Below are 18,146 nucleotides of genomic sequence, written 5' to 3'. Positions count from 1 at the left end.
AAAAGGGAAGAGAGCAACGTCTTCTCCGGTGGTAAAGCTCCCGAGAGTTTTGTCAGATTTTACGTTCATGTGAAAAAATTCCCAGAGGATCCGAGTCTCCGTCTTTGGTGATGGCCGGACGAAATTATCCTCCGCCTCAAAACGCTGTCAAGCTCCGCCACTCCCTCGAAGACCCTCGCCTCCTCTCCCGCCTCTCCTCCCACCCCCAGCTGGCGGTGCTTGAGGATCGCGTCGCCTCCCAGCACTGCGAGATCCAGTCCCTCCTCACCGAGAACCAACGGCTGCTCGCCACCCACGTGGCCCTCAAGCAGGAGCTCTCCCTCTCCCAGCAGGAGCTCCGCCGCTTGTCGTCCGCCGCCGCCGAGGTCAAGGCGGAGAGAGACGCTCAGGTGCGGGAGGTCTACGAGAGGTCCTTAAAGAAGGAGGCCGAGGTCCGCGAGATCAATTCCATGGCCGCCGAGCTGGCTCAAGTACGCTCCCATGTGCTGAAGCTCGGCGCCGAGCGGAAAGAGCTCGTTGTGCAGTTGCGGTGTCTCCAGGAGGATGTTCTCCGGGCCGCGGCTGACTTTAAGCAGGTGCCCCTGGTCAAGTCCGAGATCGAGGCCGTGCATGAAGAGATTCAGAGAGGAAGGTAACTTGACTTTGCCAATGATTTGTTCTTCTTCTGAATTTTCTACTCTTTCTGTGAATTCAGCTTTTGCTTGCTCTCTGTCTCTCATTGACTTTTAATTCTATGACATTGCTACAAGTTCATGTAAATTAAGGGCGTGTGCGTGACCTATGACAAGGAGAAAATCTTTCTAACCTTTTTTTCGCAATGCTTCACTCAAATATTATCTTACTTGGCGTAATTCATGCACTAGTGTACCTTCCATCCGGGATGATGAGTTCGTAATTCATTATGTCCTTCCTTGACTGATGCTTATGGCTGAGGTACTCGATTGGCTAGCTCTCTATATGATCACAGCGGGTTTAGATGGTATTTGGTGTTGGCTCGCTCAATTTGGTATACTGGAAGGTTTCAAATTGGTTGAACAACAGTCAGCATTTGATCAGAGTGGCCCTTGGATTGTTCAATCCGCTTTTCCAACCATCATTTCCCTCTTTACAATTGCACCTTGACGTGAATGCGGTGCTCACAAGAAAAGAACGATAATCAAAGCCTTCTTGGGGTGTTCCAGTTGCTTGATAAGGTGGAAGTGCTTAAGATCTTTCTTATAGTTTCATCCAAGTCTTTCCAGACCTTCTTGTGCCCCTTTTTACCTACATCACTGTAGGTTCACATCTTTTTGGAGACCTTTTGTTGCTGTTGTAGTTCAGCATGTCTCTTTTTTTTCCCCCTTTTTTTCCTTAGAGTAGGACAAGTTTTAAAGGTTGCAGTGGTTTAGCTGCCGTACATATACACTAATAGCTACCACTAATAGCGATTGACTATGAATTCTACCCGTAATAAGGAATTTCTTGTGTGTGTGTGTGTGTGATTCTGTTAATAGCTTCTCAGAGATGGTCTTCAGTGAATAATATGCTGAACAGGAAACACTTTGCTTGAATTGCAGCCCTTTTTTAATGCTTTAGGAGGATTATGATCTTAGGATGAAAGAAATGCTAGAGATTCTGGTTAACTGGCAAATGTGGTTATGAAATACAGTAATATCTAGATCGTACATTTCCCTTCGCTGTGCAAAACACACAGAACAATTTAGTATTGAATACTGAATCAGAAACTTGAGGGAGAATCATTTGGATCAACATAGTTCTGTGAGGTAGAATCCATCTCTCGAAGTGTTGAGGAAGTTTTTTCTCTCACTATAACTGAAAAGAAAATTTGTAGAGGCTGAGTGATAATAGTTTGCTGGTGGAAGATGCATTGTTTAGTATTTTGTGATGCGAATGATCAAATATACCAGGAAAAAGGTATAATCATCCCCCGTTTGTCTGAGACTTTGATATGACTGCAGAGCCCTACCACATGTCTTTATTAGCTCGCATAGAGTGCAGTGGACCACGCCATATGAATCCGCCAAACTGTTAAGTTAACATAGAGGACTATTAAAAGCAGAGAAGTTTGCGGAAAAATTTCTACTGAGCATAGCCAGGAAATGGACCGGATGTGGATCGCACAACTTGGATGTCCCCAACTTGAAGCCCATCCTAGAAGATTAACATTTAACCTTTAGGAAGAGATATGAATCTTTTTTCTCCTCATGTGATGTAACTAGAAGAATGTGTCTGAAATGACATCTGGTTGACATTATTGTTATGGATTTTCGTAAGGAGTCTTTCATGTGTGACTCCATTGGCATCTTTGTCTGAACTAGAAACAATTTAGAAGGAATAGGTCCATACAGTGCAAAATATATCTAAAAGAATCCAATTCTCTTAGTGGCTGCAGTTTTGGAGTGTATGTTACTCCTAGTCACAGGTTGTTTGAAAAAGCTAAAGATGTTTCTTTCTGAAAGTAGGAAGATCACTTCATTCTACTGTTCTGAATCTTCTGATGTACATTGTCTTATTTTTTGCTCTGAGTAGAGCTGCTCTTGAACGTGAGAGAAAGACACAAGTTAGTAATCTGGAGCAAGCTAAGGTGATGGAGAAAAACATGTTCTCTTTGGCTCGTGAAATTGAAAAGCTGCATGCTGAACTTGCTAATGCAGAGAGAAGGTCAAGAGTGGCAGCAGCAAATCTAAGTATGCACATTGTATCAGTCAGTTCCTTTTCATATGTGATATCATATCAATCGTTTGTACTCAATGTTCCATTTTTTAATTTTAGATCCTGGATATGCCCAAAACTATAGTTCCCCCGAGATAGGATGTGGAGGAAGTACTTATCCCAACACTTACGAAATGCATCAGGTACGTGCTCTCCCATTTGATTCTCTTTCTGGATCAATTTTCATTTTATGTCCTCCACCGAAACATTTCACAGTAGTTGCATATGCTGGAACATTACCTATTCCAATCTTTTTTTTGGTAAGTGTTATTCTTGTTTTAGCCTTCTCGGTAGATGGTTGTTTTAATGAACAGGTGGGTCATTGGTTTCTCATGTTGATAGATGAAAGGAAGCTGGAATGGGAAAAGATATACACAACGAAAGCTAATGTCTGAAAATTGATTGAGCTGTTTTCTCGATTTTACTACGACCATGGCTTGGTAATCAATGAAGCATAATCAAGTTCAGCCATGATGAAGCTGCCTTCTGAATGAGAAAGCATGTTAGATGCGGGATTACCGATACTAACGAAATCACCTGTGACAAATATTCTTAAAATACAGCTCTGTAATGTGTGGACAAGAATCATGGTATTAGAGGAAGATCTATGACTAACTATGCATAATTTCAGGGTCACGTCAGCCCTGGAGGAGGCGCCCAATATGGGCCTGGAATCATGCTGCAAGGAGGACACTCCCATAGATGAGATCCCTGCCATGATGTGAAGAAACCAGGATTCTAGATATATGCGAAAATAATTCGATTGATTCGTGAAAACGAATATGTTATTTTTTTTTTCCCTCCCGTAAAAACTGATCGAGCTCTCAAATTTAGGGTGACTTATTCCTTGTATGTCCATATGCAATTCGTTTCACAGCCCCCTTCAATCCCAGAACTGAAGGGCATGCAGCCTAGCAGCTCGTGTTGGACCACAGGTGGAGCGCTGGCTGGTTACATATTCCTAGATTTAAAGGGATAGGTTTAGACTCGTAAAACGCAGAAAAACTGTTGGGAAAATGACAAAAAGGTTTATGAAATTTGACTTAATGTGCAATGATGTCTTTAAGCTTTTAGTTTGTTCGATGTGGTTTGAATTATTATTAAGTGTTTGATGTAGTCATGACAAATTAGATATTTGATAGCGTGAATTATTATATATTGGGTTGTATTTTTAAAAATGATGACTCAATTCGTTAATCTTTTCATTCATTTAATTTAGAAAAGAAAAAAAAATTAGGGCGTTAACATATTAATCATCATTGGGAAAATTGTCCAAAAATCTTTAATTTTATTATATTTTTGCTAATTCAGTCCTAAATATTATTACATTTTGTTAAATTGAATTTAATCGGTGGATTTTGGTCGGAAACTGATGACGTAGACACTAGGTATCCTACGTGGCATGGTGAGCCAACGCTGACATTGAGTTTTTTTTTTAAAAATATTTTTTCGAATTACTTATTCATTCTTTTCTTTTTCCTTGAAAAAAGTAAAATAAAAAATCTAGAAAATTATTAAAAATTCTCCATGTTAGCCCCGATTGTGTCGCATAGGACGATCGGCATCAACATAGGGGATATCCTGCCAAATTGGCCCGGAGAATTTAATTGATAAAATGTGAAAATGTTTATAATTAAATTGACAAAAGTGTAATATGTTTATCACTTTTTAGACAACTTTTTCATCATTTTATTAAAATGCGGATTATTATATCTTGATTTGAGATGAATATATTATATTAATCTAAATGTAAGCTTTTCTATTTTTTATTGTCCGCTTTTCAAACTTAATGAGTTGCAAATCACATCAGTAAATTCTGTTAACTTGAATTAATGAAAAGACGAAATTAAATATTTTCGTGTAATGTAAGAATTAGATTTTATATTTATTAAAAATTCAAAGACCATATTGAATGAATTTTATTGCACATTCAGACTAAACTATAGAGATCATTTACGTCAATTTTCTTACTGTCCTGTATATCCGATAGGCCGAGGCTACTAATCAAGCAATGGTCATCTGACCGTCTGACCTTTTCCTCTTAAAAGGGGAGAGACCAGCATAAGCACTACCTTTTCAACGAGAGGTAAAAATGATAACTCAACCATCGTATTCCGTCGGGAAATACAACGAAGAAGGATTGAACGGGCCTTGGGCCCGAAGGCAATTCTCGAAACCTGAAACCCACATATGTTGGTGTCTTTTGCCCCTTTCAGCAGAGCAGTACCAAACATAAATCCAAGACGCTTCACTTTTCTTTGGGAAAATTCCAAATAAGGATCTCAAGTCTCCTCATTTTCTCAAATAAGGATTTAAAGTTTGTCTTATTTCAAATAAGAGCCTCAAGTGCTCTTATTATCTCAAAAAAGAGCCTGAAGTGGACATCGTTTCAAATAAGGGCATGAAGTGACCATATCAATCTCAAAAAAGAGGCCTAACTTATCGGTAATTAGAGACATTTTCGCAATTTTAGCCATTTTATTTATTTCACTTATTTTATTTTCCAAAAAAATAAAAATGCAAAAAGAAAAAAAGAAGTAGATATAGGCGGGAGCGGGTTGTCCCTCCCACCCGTGGCCGCCACCTCAACGCCGTTGGGGCGGCAACAACAATCGTCGGGGCGGCGTCGAGGTGGTGACGACAACCGTCGGGGTCGCTCGCGCCTTAGCGAGGACCGACGACCTTGCCAACTAAAGGCAAGGGCCGGACACTCGCGCAGTTCCGCGGGAGGGCCACGGCCCTCGGCCTGACTAGAGCGACGGTCACCCAAGTCCGAGGTCGGCAATGATTGCCCTAGTTCGGCCGAGGGCTACCGCCCACCCCCGAAACTAGGCGAGGGCTGGCAACCCTCTCCCAAATCTAGGAGAGCCCTCTCCCAACTTTGGCGAGGGCCACTAGGTCCTCGCTCCCGCCGACCGGAGCTAAGACGCCGACGTCCCCGATGGTCGTCGCCGCCTCATGTGGGAGGGCGGCCCCCTCTCGCTGTATATCTCTTTCCTTTTTTTTACTTTTTTTATTTTTATTTCTATTTAACTAATTAAATTAAGTTAAAATTATATTTTGACGAAAAAGCCTTTGATCGGCCGAAATATTTGGCCGGCTGGTCGGTGAGATCATGCCCTTATTTGAAATAGTGATAGTTACTTCAAGCCCTTATTTGAGACAAAGAAAGCACTTCAGGGTTTTTTTTTTTTTTTTTAAATGAAGACATTTGGGGCCCTTATTTGAAATTTGTCCCTTTTTTTTTTGTGTTCCTACTTATACAGATGCTTCACTTTATTAATCTTACTTTCTTTCTTTCACATTACCCCCTTGATGCTCGTTGACTTGGTTCATTAACCGTTGCGCAAGAAATGGCTCATTTTTTAAGCTACATTTGATTATCTGGATATCTAGTTAGGATAAAATATTATATGAAACTCAAAAATTTTGCTACATTCATTGTTTGATGAAACACATTAATAAAATTGGATATTTTTACATCTTATTATGTTCATCATTCAGTATAGTTTATAGACAGCATATCAATGTGAATAAATCTAAAAACTACACAAACAAAGTTAGTAAGGATCTCTCATGACACTCTTCCACCCTACTTCATTTTTATTTGCTTATTTTAATTTTTTTCCCCTTTCTTTTTAATTATTTTAATTTTTATTTATTTTTTCCTTTTCCACCATTCTCTACAAAATTTTAGTAAATAGCAAATTGTATTAATATACCTACAAAAACTAAAATACCTAAAATATGTGATAAATATATATACTAAATTTACATATTTAATGTTAGATTTATACCATAAGATAGAAAACACGATATTATATAAAAATGAAGTTTTTTGTTAAAAATAAACTTTTTGTTTTTTATTCGTAATTTTGATTTTTTATATTAAAATCCAAATATTTTTTATATTCAAATATTATTTCATTTTTATCAATTTGAGTCCTTTTTTATTTGAGAAAAATAACTTTATATTTTTAGATATTAGAAATCTTATCCATTATCTCACCTCCCCGTGAGACACCAAACATACTACCAAAGACCTATCAAAATGGGTTAGGTCATAAATGGTTCAACCCAAACTAACCCATGAACCCCGTTTATGACTCATTTATTGCAATACAATTTTTTTCGAGCCATACCCGACCTATATTGCTAAAATATTTTCATATTCAATTCAATGTAGGAGAAATTGTTTCTTGTAAATTTTTAAAAAAGTTACATTGCTAAAATTTCTATAATCTTTTCTTTATCTCTACCTTTTCTCTTTTCTTTTTGTATTTTCCTTCTAAGTCCGGCAAGGGTCGTGGCCAACCCTTACCGGTCATAGGCCAGCTACTCCTCATCCAACAACGTCACAATTGCGGCTCAACAGCTCCACGACCAGCACCACTCCCGCAACCAGCCAGCCCCAAACACTCGCGCTAGTACCTTTACAAATTTCCCTCTGCGCCGGCACCGCCCTGAACTGCCGCAGCTGCGGCCAAAAATGATGACTCCGAAATAGCAGAAGCATTGTCCTCATGCCATCACTGTCGCTAAGACAGAATCCACAAATTGTCAAAAGGAAAGCTGCAACAATCAACATTCGGAAATCCAAAAGAAGATGCCCAGTGTATATTGCAAAAGCATTTCGCTCAAATCCAGATTGTGGACTGAGGTATACCGATTATAAAGATCGAACTCCTCGTCCTCGTCCTCCTCCTCCTCCCTTCTTCCGACTAGAATACGATGGAGTCGCTCCTCGAATCATAAATGCATAATAAAAAATGGATCGTTTCGACAACACCTTGATCGAATCTAAAAGGTTAAGGCTTGGTTATAGGCGGAGAGCGAAACCCAACGTGACCAAAGGGTTTGATTCGCGTTTCGATTTCCACCAATAATCCAGATCTTATTGATGCTTCATCAAGGACCTCCACCCACCGGACATCTCCGAGCTCATCTGCTTTGTTGAGGACATTCGAGCACCGGACATCTCCAAGCTCCTCTGCTTCGTTGAGGACATCCTAGAGCACAAGCTTGTGCAAGAGACGACGAGGCTGAGTCGCGAGCTGGAGGCGTCTTGAGCTAGGTTAGAAGAGAAGTCGGCAACGAGCAAGGAGTAGAGAGCATAGAGGGAGAGAGAAGAGAGTGAGGCCTAGTGAGTTGGAAATGGGTACTACAATCCATTTAGACCCATTTATTTTAAGCTTTAAATTTTAGAACCCTTCAAGGGTGCGCTCTTGAAATTTGAGACGACGCATATATTACTCATTTAGAAAATATGTGGGTCATATGTGGGTTTAAGGCCTATTTTGACAGGTCCACTATAAATAGACACCAAACAGACTACCAAACGTATCCTTGCAGACCAGATCCCGCATTTCACAATGAACTTCATGTCTGATACAAGGGTTTCCACGGGGAATGTCTATCCCAATAGCTTCGACATACGAACAGGAGGAACTTACAGATTGTTTCAATAGGTTTTCACATTATGATTGGCCTTTCGAATTATTTTTGCAATCTAAAGAGTGGTGGGAAACACAAGGAGAAACCAAGGAAAAAACCAGAAAAACAATGAAAAGAGGAGAAATTGAAATAAGATCTCCCCTTTGAACTTCGATGCCACGAAACCCAGCTTGAAATTACAAATAAATGGAACCAAAACCCCTTATTCATTGTCTTTACAAAATTTGAGAATTCCATACAGTAGAATATCCTATCTGCCATTCCAGAGAACCAGTATGGAAATTTTAACTCCAGCAGCAAATTGCTTAAAATGATGCCGCCAAAAGAAAAAAACCAAGAAGCCTCATAAACGGCAGAAAAGTAATGCATCATCGATCCACCCAAGTTTCTAGAGGAGAAGGTTAAGAACCAGTATGCTAGTCCCCAGGATAAAGACCTATTATTAGCTTGGCTTGGTACATTGAAGGCATCCATCAAAGTCGGTGGTTTCTGGAATCCCACGACCATGGATGCCCATGTCCTGGCCCCCAATCGATTCATGGCTGTCCTCAACAAGCCTATTGATGAACAATGATCATTGTCGACCCCTTTTCACAGTCAGTCACATCTTTTAAAAAGAGGAAAAACAAAATTCCTGTGTACCCCTGAACGATAGGTCCACCTTTAAATTTTCCCCAACAAACCCAAAAAGATTCCTATCCCTGTTACCACCCTTAACCCGCTACTAAGAAGAAGATAATTCTTAGTTCAAAATGAAGGGGAGTAGAGAAAAGTTACCATAGTTAACAGTACCTACCAGCTAAATCAAATATACAGCTGAGTAAAACAGATAAAATCAACCTGACAAGAACAAGGTTATAATCTTCTGAACCGTCATAAGGTCGAGGTATAAGACCGAAGATGAGACTGCCCATTAGAGAAATGTAAAGTGGTTTATGCTACAAGCAAATCCCTGCCGCCAGCTAAACTTCATAGGTCGCCTACCTTGCTTAAGATAGGCATGTGTTGATAAGTTCATGGCATCTAGTTCACCAATTACACTAGCATCTTTCTCTGTGATTAACTGTGAGAAAATACGACCATCCATCATATACTGGGACCACTTCCAGGAATAAAATTGTGGTTTTGAAAGAGCAGTACTCACCTGAAGACACTACCTACCTTAGCAGCAAGCAATTGGGGACTATTCCACTTGCCTCTAAAAAAATTCACACAACAGAATCAATCCAAAGCCTACTGTTAAAGTCCCTCCACCTATTCCAAGATAAAAGGAGAATAGTGATATTGCCCAAGTAAGTGAACAACCTACCTCTTAGTCTCCAGTCAAAGAACAATCCAGCCAACGCAACACACAACTAAACGCTTGAACCACAATTTCTAGTATACATAATATCTCCCATGCTGAAGTATAATCAGTAAGGACGCGAACGATTTCCACCATGATAATGTCTATCTGGCCCAGAACCTCCGCCATCTCTGTTGCGTCTATCCCCACCACCACCATAGCCACCTCTACCACCCCTGTTGCATTGCAAAGACAAAACCTGAATTATATGCAAGATAAGAAAACTATGAACACTACCACAGGAATTGCAAACAAATCCTTCAGCTCTGGCTCCAATGTACAGAAAGCCAGAAATGAACTTACAAGTGCACAAATTCAGTTCAAACAAGTGTGATTTGAAATATAATGGCTTCATTATTAGAGTTCAAACAGATGAGCATAGCATATCACTTACCCACGGTCATATGCAGGTGGAGCTTTTGGAGCTGACCTCTCTGCCATTGCAACATTTATTGTGTATCCCCTCATTTCATAATCTGGGGGCAAAGAACAAAATAAGTACTCCTACAGATGTAAGAAGATTCAATTAGTTCACTAAAAAATCTGACACGTACTGTTGAAGAAACCGCCAGCAGAATGTGCAGCAGATGGATCTTCATAAGACAACACAGCATCCCCTTTGTTGTTCCCTTCCTCGTCAGTGTAGATTTTTATATTATACGGCCACTGGTCCTTGTAACCTCGTTTCTGCTTGATTCTTCCAACCTGCAAAGTAGGTATATCACTATCATACTTCTGGCTATCAGAAATAAATCCAGGAGCACACTCAATAACAGTAGAATTACATCATTTGTAGTCAATGAGGGAAAGAATATGGGAATATGTCACCGAGGAATGAGTCATCGATATGTCACTAGTCAGTATATATACCATCAAACCCAATGGCAAGTGGATATCAAATAGATACATTTAGTCTGTGTGCTCACCAAATAATTTTAAAAAAAAAGGTTCAAGAAGCCGTTTGTTTCACTAAAAATGCATGATTCGCAAAATATGTTCCTAAAAATCGCTTGCACCACTGAAAATAATTAGTCAACGGAAATGTTTCCACTATCACCAATAATTTATGTCCAAACATTTTTTATGGATGATAAAAATATTTTTTGTTTATTCTTTATTGCAAGCGATATAAGCAATTGTTTTTAGGAACAAGTTTTCCAAATTCTTCATTTTCCGCGAAACAAATGGAGCCTTAAAGTCCCTATGAAAAGCGTAGGAGAACGTAGCAAACAACAGTGTTAAAAGCATGGTGCAGAATGTGCTGTCAATGTCATCGAGGAATCAATGATGAAAAGAATATAGGAATCAGTCACAGAGGAAATCAATCATTGAAAGCATATGTCACCAGTACCCATACCATCACACTTAATGAAAGTGGATATCATATAAACATTTGCTATTAGCAGTATCGTCACCAATGATCGCAATTACAAAAACAACCCATTTTAAAATCCCTATTAAAAGCATAGGAGACCATAACAAACAACAGCATTGAAAGGACGGTTTAGAATGTGCTGTCAACATAAGAAACGAAAAGTTCACTGCTACTTGCACAATCCATGTATTCAATTCAGAAGGAAAAGGAGTATTACTTGACCAATGCCTCCAAAGAGGTCCTTCAGTTCATCAGTGGTCACATCTGGTGGCAAATTTGATATGTAAATCCTCGAGTTGTCACAAGTATCCCCACAGTTCTCATCGCACTGCTTCACCTTAGCGGCAGGGACATCAGCGGCAACAGTCCCACCACCCCCATGGTGCCGTGGAGCACCACCACCATAGCCTCCATCAAACCCGGAGGGTGGAACCCTCCGGCCTCCAGTCCTTGCATCTCCGATATCACCACCACCACCACCACCAAAACCACCAGGTGTGCCACTATACATTGGAGGGTATGATGTTGGCCCCCCACCAAAGCTTGATGGAGGAGGAACAGCCTCAGTACCATAGTTAGCATTTCCCCTATAAGCATTTGCAGGAGGCAAAAGATCTGTACCAGCCCCACCATAAGATGGGGGTGCAGGTGGAGGAACCTGGCCATAACCGCTATCTTCTCTCCCTTGATTACCTCCATAAGAACTACCTCTATCGCTGCTGCCACTTCTTCCGTCATAGCTACCACCTCTACCACCCTCGTAACTTCCACTTCGGCCCCCTCGATTTCCACTGTATCCTCCACCGCTACCTCCTCTGTTATAACCACCACCTCCCCGGTCATTACCATTACCGCGCTCACCAGAACCAGTGGGAGAAGGTGCTCCACATTTGTTGCATTCGACTCTTCTGGCAAAGTTCAGATTCCCACAGCTACAAAATATACATTGACATAATAGGTTATGCCAATCAAAAAGGAAGCTCGAAGTTTGAAGATAAATTACATTTCCTGAACCATTACATCCACCCGTGGGGACCATACTTTACAACAGGGGGAAGGTTTTGATCTGTAATGGAAAGGTGTTTCGCATCTATTGGACTGAACAGCGCTCGGAGACAACATCAACTAAAATTTAACAAAATTAACTGAAGAACGAGACTATATACCTGGGGTTAGGACACAGCCAATCGCCATCACGGCCGCTACCTCCTCGGCCCCCTCCTCTGGCGCCACCGCCCCGGCCGCCACGATCTCCTGCTTTACAATCGGAATGACAGAAAACCCAAGGGAAAGCGAAAGAAAAAACGAATATAGGACAGCGGAAAGGAGGAAACAGCAGAGAACAATCAGATCCGTCAATTGAACACGTCTTAAGATAAGACAGGTACCTCGATTCCCTCCATATCCTCCACCAGCACCACCTCCCCTACCACCACCGCCTCCGCCGCGCCCTCCGCCCCCGTAACCACCTCCCCGACCTCCGCCACCATAACCTCCATCGCCTCCCCCATAGCCCCCTCCGCCGCCGGCGCCACCACCGGCACCATAGCCTCCGCCATAGCTACCGCTACCGCCACCACCTCCAACAGGACCACCATAGCCTCCAGCCCCGCCTCCGCCGCCATATCCACCTTCACCGGCGTATCCACCGCCGCCATAACCTCCGTCGCCTCCTTGACCGTACATCCCGGACATGTCTCCCAAAATTTCTAGGGCTCCCGAGATGGAGGAGAACGCGAGATAGAACTAGCTAGGGTTCTGAGCCGACTCCAATTCGAAGTTATTTCTATATTGCCCAGGCCGGGAGCGCTAAATTAAATATCTGCTCTTACGTCCCCTTTTTCTGCTTGACCTACACAAATGACCTCCGTATTCCCACTATTTGCATTTGTATCTCTCTTTTTTTTTTTTTTACTTCTCCTCTCTCAGTTTCATAGTCAATTCCAGATAGATCGCGGATGGTAATTACTGAGCATTTCCTTTGGCCAAAAGAATTACCTATTTTTATTGACTTATTGAGTGCTTAGATTTATTTTTTTCTATCTCAATAGTATTACAGAACTTCACAAATTTCTATTACTAAAATAGTCAATCGGAACAACGGATGATCAAGTTAAAAAATTTGGATAGCCGACATATACATGTCGATAAGTGTTTTAACATATGCGACTTTAATTCGACGTTCAATTAATCGTAAAAGATACGCCCTAAAATTAAATTATCAAAGTACAAACCAATTGGTTAGTATAATTAAAAGTTTACCAACGTAAGATATATTGTTACATATTGGAATATTATACTTATCTCCTAAATGTATACGAACAGTAGAAGCATTTGTCTATTTGATAGTATGGGAGGATCTTTAAATTGTGCTACTATGGCAAAACAAACAAAAATATTTCCTACGTGCGGATGAGTTGCAAATTTTTCTTTTTGGTAGTCCAGGATCCACCGGCCCCACCGGGCTTCGCCCGGTGTTTCGTCCTGTTTCGTCCAAGGGCCAACCAGTGGTATAGGGGGATTGGCCTAGCAACCCACCGTCGAGGCCTCCCACTTAAATCACGGAGTGGGATTAGGAGTTTTTGAACCTTTAACCTTTCATGAGAGGAAGAAGGGCTCAAACTCAACCTACTATGCCATGTGCGGGTGGGTGCGGATGAGTTGCAATTGAGTGGTAAAATAACAAAGAAAGATGAGAAGGATGAAGGACTGAAAATTAGTGTATATATGAGGAGAATAAAACCAAAATCTTTTTGTTTTTTGGGTCAATATACAAAGCAACGATTGATTAGTATAAATAAAAGTTGACCGCTATTATATATTGTTACATATCGAAATATTATACTATCTATTAAATGCAAGTGAATAGTAGAAGCATTTGTCTATTTGATAGTATGGGACAATTTTAAAATTGTGCTACTATGGCAAAACAAAAACAAAAAAATTACTACATGCGCACGAGTTGCAATTCAATGGAAAAATAACAAAGGGAGACGAGGAGGATGAAGAACCGAAAATTAGTGTATATATGAAAAAAAAAAAAAACCCCCGGAATCTTTTCTTGCTGTAAGAAGAATCCAACTTTAGCATTTCATGATCATAGGTGTGGAGTGGAGGGATTGTCACACCCGATGGGAATTGGTCAGGTGATCAAAGAGTCTCGAAAGATCCAATGACATAAAAGAAATTCTTACGATCTAAGTGGCACACTTAAAGACGATACTAAAAGGAAACTGATAAAAAATGATTGTAAAGTTAATTGATATCTCTAACTTCATTTCTATTTGTTAATCACCCGTTATGTCAAGAGAAAATTGACAAAATAGTAATTGTCAAGTTAACTAATATTCTTAGTCTCTTTTATTTCTGTTATTTTTATTTATTCATCACGTCCCCTTTGTCATGAGGTCGCCATTTCCCTTGACCTTTCGACACAAGACAGTTGTGAGCCCTCATATACGATTTTACACCTTTGTAGAGACTCATACTTATGGTAAATAGCTGCTTGGTCCTGGTCACTACGACTCCCTCTGTGAAAAGGCACCCCTTCTTTGGAAATTACAGGGTTATTTTGACAATTTCCTTATAGAGAGTTGTCTCGCGCTCCTAGGTATTCTCTACATTCCCTGCTATATATTTCCCTACATCGTGCTTTCTTAAGTCCCATCGCTTTCACTTTCGAGCTCATTATTGTTTTTTTCGGGTGTCTTCGATACTTTCAATTTTTCAGCTCGAGTTCCCATCTAGGTCATCAACAATCTCATCACGTCCATCCAATCCATGAGACCCTTAAATAGAGTGGATGGAAAAATTCAATCATCATAACGCAAAAAAAGAAAAAACAAAAAAGAAGAAGAAGGAACATATTACCCTGATAGAAATCACGATAATTATCAATTAAAGTGAAGAGAATCTCTTGCTTTTTAAATGTGAAGATAGATAGATAGATCCCTTCTGTCTCGTTCACCTCCCCCACACAAACTACGCGAAGGAGGAATAAGGAGATGATGCCAAGCCACTTTTGGTATTTTGATCCTCACTTCATTCCGAGCACTGCCCACTCAATATTTAACTTCGTCTGGTGCAGATTTCCAAGTCCAAGAGGGTGCCAAGGATCATGCCGAAGGAAATTATTCCTGCCATTTTCCAACAAGACGTTCTGTCCAAGAGCTAAGCAGACTTGTTGCTCTCCAAGAATAGGATGAAGAGGGAGGGAGACAGAGTCCAGAAGCCCCCGCCCCTCAGCTTTATAAGCATCAATCCGAGCCACCCGTACAGATCCAACTTTGATCATAAGCAACCCTATATAACCAAGACTCCCAGCAAATTTTCCAGCGAAGCTAAGTTCTCTAACGGGGAATTATACCGAAAAAATGTCATAAATCTATTTTAATAGTGCTAATTTGATCTTAAAACTTTTTTTGCCAATTTTTTATTGCCTTTTTTTGCCAGTTGAGTTCTAAACATTTTGTAATTATGCTAATTAGTCCATTTGGCAAGTTAGCAATGACGTGGCATCATTGCTACTAACGTAAATAATTTTTAATAATATCTTTATATTGTTCGAATTTTGTATTTTTTTAACAATTTTTTTTATGTCTTCCTTTTCTTTTCTCTTTTTTTTTTTTCGATTAGGGCCGACAACCTCCTCTAGCCACTTGCGACCCTCATTGGCCACCGGTCAAGAGCTCGTAGCTGCGCAACAACTGGAGGCCTTCACTCACAGCTGGACGAGGGTTCAAAGGCCCTCGACCTGTGGTCGATAGCCTCTTGCTGGCCCTAACAAAAAATAAAAGAAATTAAAAACGACATAAAAAATTAAAAATTCAAAAAATATTTAAATATCATTAAAAATTATCCATGTCAGCACCGACCACCCAAATGAATTTAGTTGGCACAATTGTAAAAGATCTATGACTCAATTGGCAAAACAATAGAATTAAGACTGAATTGACATACTTATAATATGTATAGAATTTTTTGGTAACTATCCCATTCTCTAACCCCGGACCGCCCTCATTAATCGCACGGCATGTTGACACGACGTGCTATTCCTTTTCAATGTTTAAGGCTCCATTTATTTCATGTATTAAAAAACACATGGTTTGAAAAGTATTTTAAAAAAATAATAGCTTATATCACTTACAAAAATGAATATTTTCGTCATCCATGCAATTATTTAGGCACAATTTGTTGTCAGTGATGATAATATTTTTTATTAACTAATTATTTCAAATAATATATGTATCATTTTTAAGAAAATAATTTTCAAATCATTTACTTTTTACGAAATAAATGGAGTCTTGGAGTATTTACGCCCTTTAAGTAAATTTGGTTGATCAAGCGTTGGCTCATCGTCCAATAACATGTGTAAAACAACGATTACTCAATCAGTGCCCAGTCTTCAACCAAAAAAATCAGTGCCTAGTGGGCAAGTAATGATAGAGAATTCGATGTTGATCACAAAGTTACGGTAAACTTGCCATCAATGCGGAGCCAGCACTAAGAACTAAGAAGCCGATAGGGCATACTAATATTTCTCTGCTGCTATTGGAGTCTCGCCACAGACAACTTCTATCGATAGAAGTAGTTCGGTTTAAGTGGATGGATGTGCTTGCTGTCTTCTCCTGGACTCCTCCACGGTGGACAGCTTGATGCCTCTGTCCTTGGGGAGCGACACCCACGGCTTCGTCCCCTCGCCGATCACGAAAACGTACCCCTCCCGAGTCGCAAACTCTTTCCCGGCCGCGTCCTGAACGTAGATGATGTCGAAGCTCCCCTGGTGCTTCTCTTTCACCTTCATGACCCCGACACGGCCTCTGTTCCTTCCGCCGGTTGCCATCACTAGGTTCCCGACCTCGAACTTGATGAAGCTGGTGATTTTGTAGGTCTCGAGGTCCAGCTTGATAGTGTCGTTGGCCTTAATCAGTGGGTCCGGGTATCGGATGGTCCGTCCGTCGAAGGTGTCAAGGTAGGGGATCCCTTTTTTCCCGAGATGCACTGATCGGACTTTGCACAGCTTGAACTGCATGGCATGCAGCTTCCCAGTCCATCATCCGCTTACTCACTATTTCCCACAAATTCGCAAAAGAGAAAAGAGAAAACAAAAAGGACGATAGAGTAAATATCAGTCTAACACCTTAGCCTCGTCGTCACTGATCGAACGAAGCCGGAAGCGGCGCTTGGTGTCGTAAAGAAGGCGGAAGTTCTCGCTTGTTCTAGGAATGGAGACCACATCTGCAACATATCATGGTTTCAGATAACAGAGAGCGACGATGGAGCTTTTTCAGTTTTCCTTGTCACTTTCTTATTTTTTGTACAAGTGATATCAGCCATCGAAACGGCGCGCGCGCGAGAGAGAGAGAGATAGAGAAAGAGTCTCACAGACCCATGAAGCCAGCAGGATATTTCTGGTCGGTTCTGACTTTGCCGTCGACCAAAACATGTCGCTGCATGAGGATCTTAATGACCTCCTGATAGTTGAGAGCGTACTTTAGCTTGTTCCGGAGGATGAGGATCAGCGGCAAGCACTCCCTCGACTTATGTGGTCCGGGCGATGGTTTAGGGCCCTGACACGTCATATCATGCCATTCGCACATCTTAATGTTGATAAGAGAGCAAAACCATATTTTGAAAGCGAAAAACAAGAAAAGGGGAGACGTCGGATTAGCCATTACAAAAGCTCCGCCAAGCTTGTCGAGCATCCAGTGTTTGGGGCATTTCAGCCTTTTCTGATGCTTCTTCTTTCCTCTCGCCTGCAGTGTTTTATGTGCTTCCCCAGTCTCAGTTAAACAGACTAATCAAGATTTACCTAACAGAGAAGCTGAAAACTAGGCAAGACGTTCTTTACCATATTCTAGTTCGATCGATCGCGAGAGAGAGGAGGGAGCATATTGATTGGGATCATGGCATCAGGTGATATATATAGCAGGCGCATGTGCACTTTTTAGCTGGCCGAATGCTTCTTCCACCTTCCTTGATGGGGGGATTACGCGTTCAGGCATCTTGAGGCTTCTTCAGAGCTCCTCCATGAGCTAAATGACTAAATTCACCCTCCGGCACTGACTTATGTCTGGGCCGAAAAAGAAAAAAAAAACGGAGGAAGAAAATGTGGGATGGGCTTCTCTGCTCCATCTGGGATTCAAGCGCTGGGCCACGTTGAAATCAACCGTCTTAATCATTTTGAAAGTTCCAAATAGAAATATAATCGCTAGATAAAGAGAGAGCACAAATTTATGTAGTGCAAAATCAAATGATGCA

At 40.9% G+C, this 18,146-nt stretch overlaps 3 protein-coding genes across 8 annotated transcripts; 1 reads left to right on the top strand and 2 right to left on the bottom strand.

The window, feature by feature from the left end:
• Positions 1-93: 93 nt before the first annotated feature.
• On the top strand, positions 94-3,564 carry LOC115745988 (protein FLX-like 1). 2 transcript variants are annotated; one of them, XM_030681658.2, is made up of 4 exons: positions 94-631; positions 2,530-2,687; positions 2,773-2,855; positions 3,344-3,564. In XM_030681658.2, the coding sequence occupies exons 1-4, from the start codon at positions 111-113 to the stop codon at positions 3,416-3,418; spliced, it is 837 nt and encodes a 278-aa protein (XP_030537518.1). In that variant the 5' UTR covers positions 94-110; the 3' UTR covers positions 3,419-3,564. The 2 variants fall into 2 exon arrangements, with proteins under 2 accessions (XP_030537518.1, XP_048136046.1); XM_048280089.1 differs by lacking the exon at positions 3,344-3,564 and adding an exon at positions 3,055-3,305.
• Positions 3,565-8,057: 4,493 nt separating this feature from the next.
• On the bottom strand, positions 8,058-12,731 carry LOC115745977 (transcription initiation factor TFIID subunit 15b). Of its 5 annotated transcripts, none has more exons than XR_007198636.1 (8): positions 12,275-12,731; positions 12,053-12,140; positions 11,104-11,818; positions 10,066-10,216; positions 9,906-9,987; positions 9,476-9,690; positions 9,311-9,364; positions 8,058-9,229 (listed from the first exon to the last, which is right to left on the bottom strand). XR_007198636.1 is itself a non-coding variant. In XM_048280085.1 (6 exons), the coding sequence occupies exons 1-6, from the start codon at positions 12,579-12,581 to the stop codon at positions 9,579-9,581; spliced, it is 1,455 nt and encodes a 484-aa protein (XP_048136042.1). In that variant the 5' UTR covers positions 12,582-12,731; the 3' UTR covers positions 9,270-9,578. The 5 variants fall into 5 exon arrangements, 2 of the variants coding, with proteins under 2 accessions (XP_048136042.1, XP_030537499.1); XR_007198637.1 differs by having other exon boundaries at positions 8,058-8,723; XR_007198635.1 differs by having other exon boundaries at positions 8,306-9,364.
• Positions 12,732-16,395: 3,664 nt separating this feature from the next.
• Positions 16,396-17,731, bottom strand: LOC115746091 (40S ribosomal protein S4). Its single transcript, XM_030681813.2, has 4 exons — positions 17,564-17,731; positions 17,275-17,455; positions 17,026-17,123; positions 16,396-16,911 (listed from the first exon to the last, which is right to left on the bottom strand). Exons 1-4 carry the CDS (start codon positions 17,588-17,590, stop codon positions 16,483-16,485), a joined length of 735 nt encoding a protein of 244 aa, XP_030537673.1. The 5' UTR covers positions 17,591-17,731; the 3' UTR covers positions 16,396-16,482.
• Between the last annotated feature and the right edge of the window lie 415 nt (positions 17,732-18,146).

This window comes from Rhodamnia argentea, chromosome 6 (assembly GCF_020921035.1).
Source record: "Rhodamnia argentea isolate NSW1041297 chromosome 6, ASM2092103v1, whole genome shotgun sequence".
Taxonomy (NCBI): Eukaryota; Viridiplantae; Streptophyta; class Magnoliopsida; order Myrtales; family Myrtaceae; genus Rhodamnia; species Rhodamnia argentea.
The sequence above is the reverse complement of the archived record's forward strand: the minus strand, read 5'-3'. Positions and strand labels throughout refer to the sequence as shown.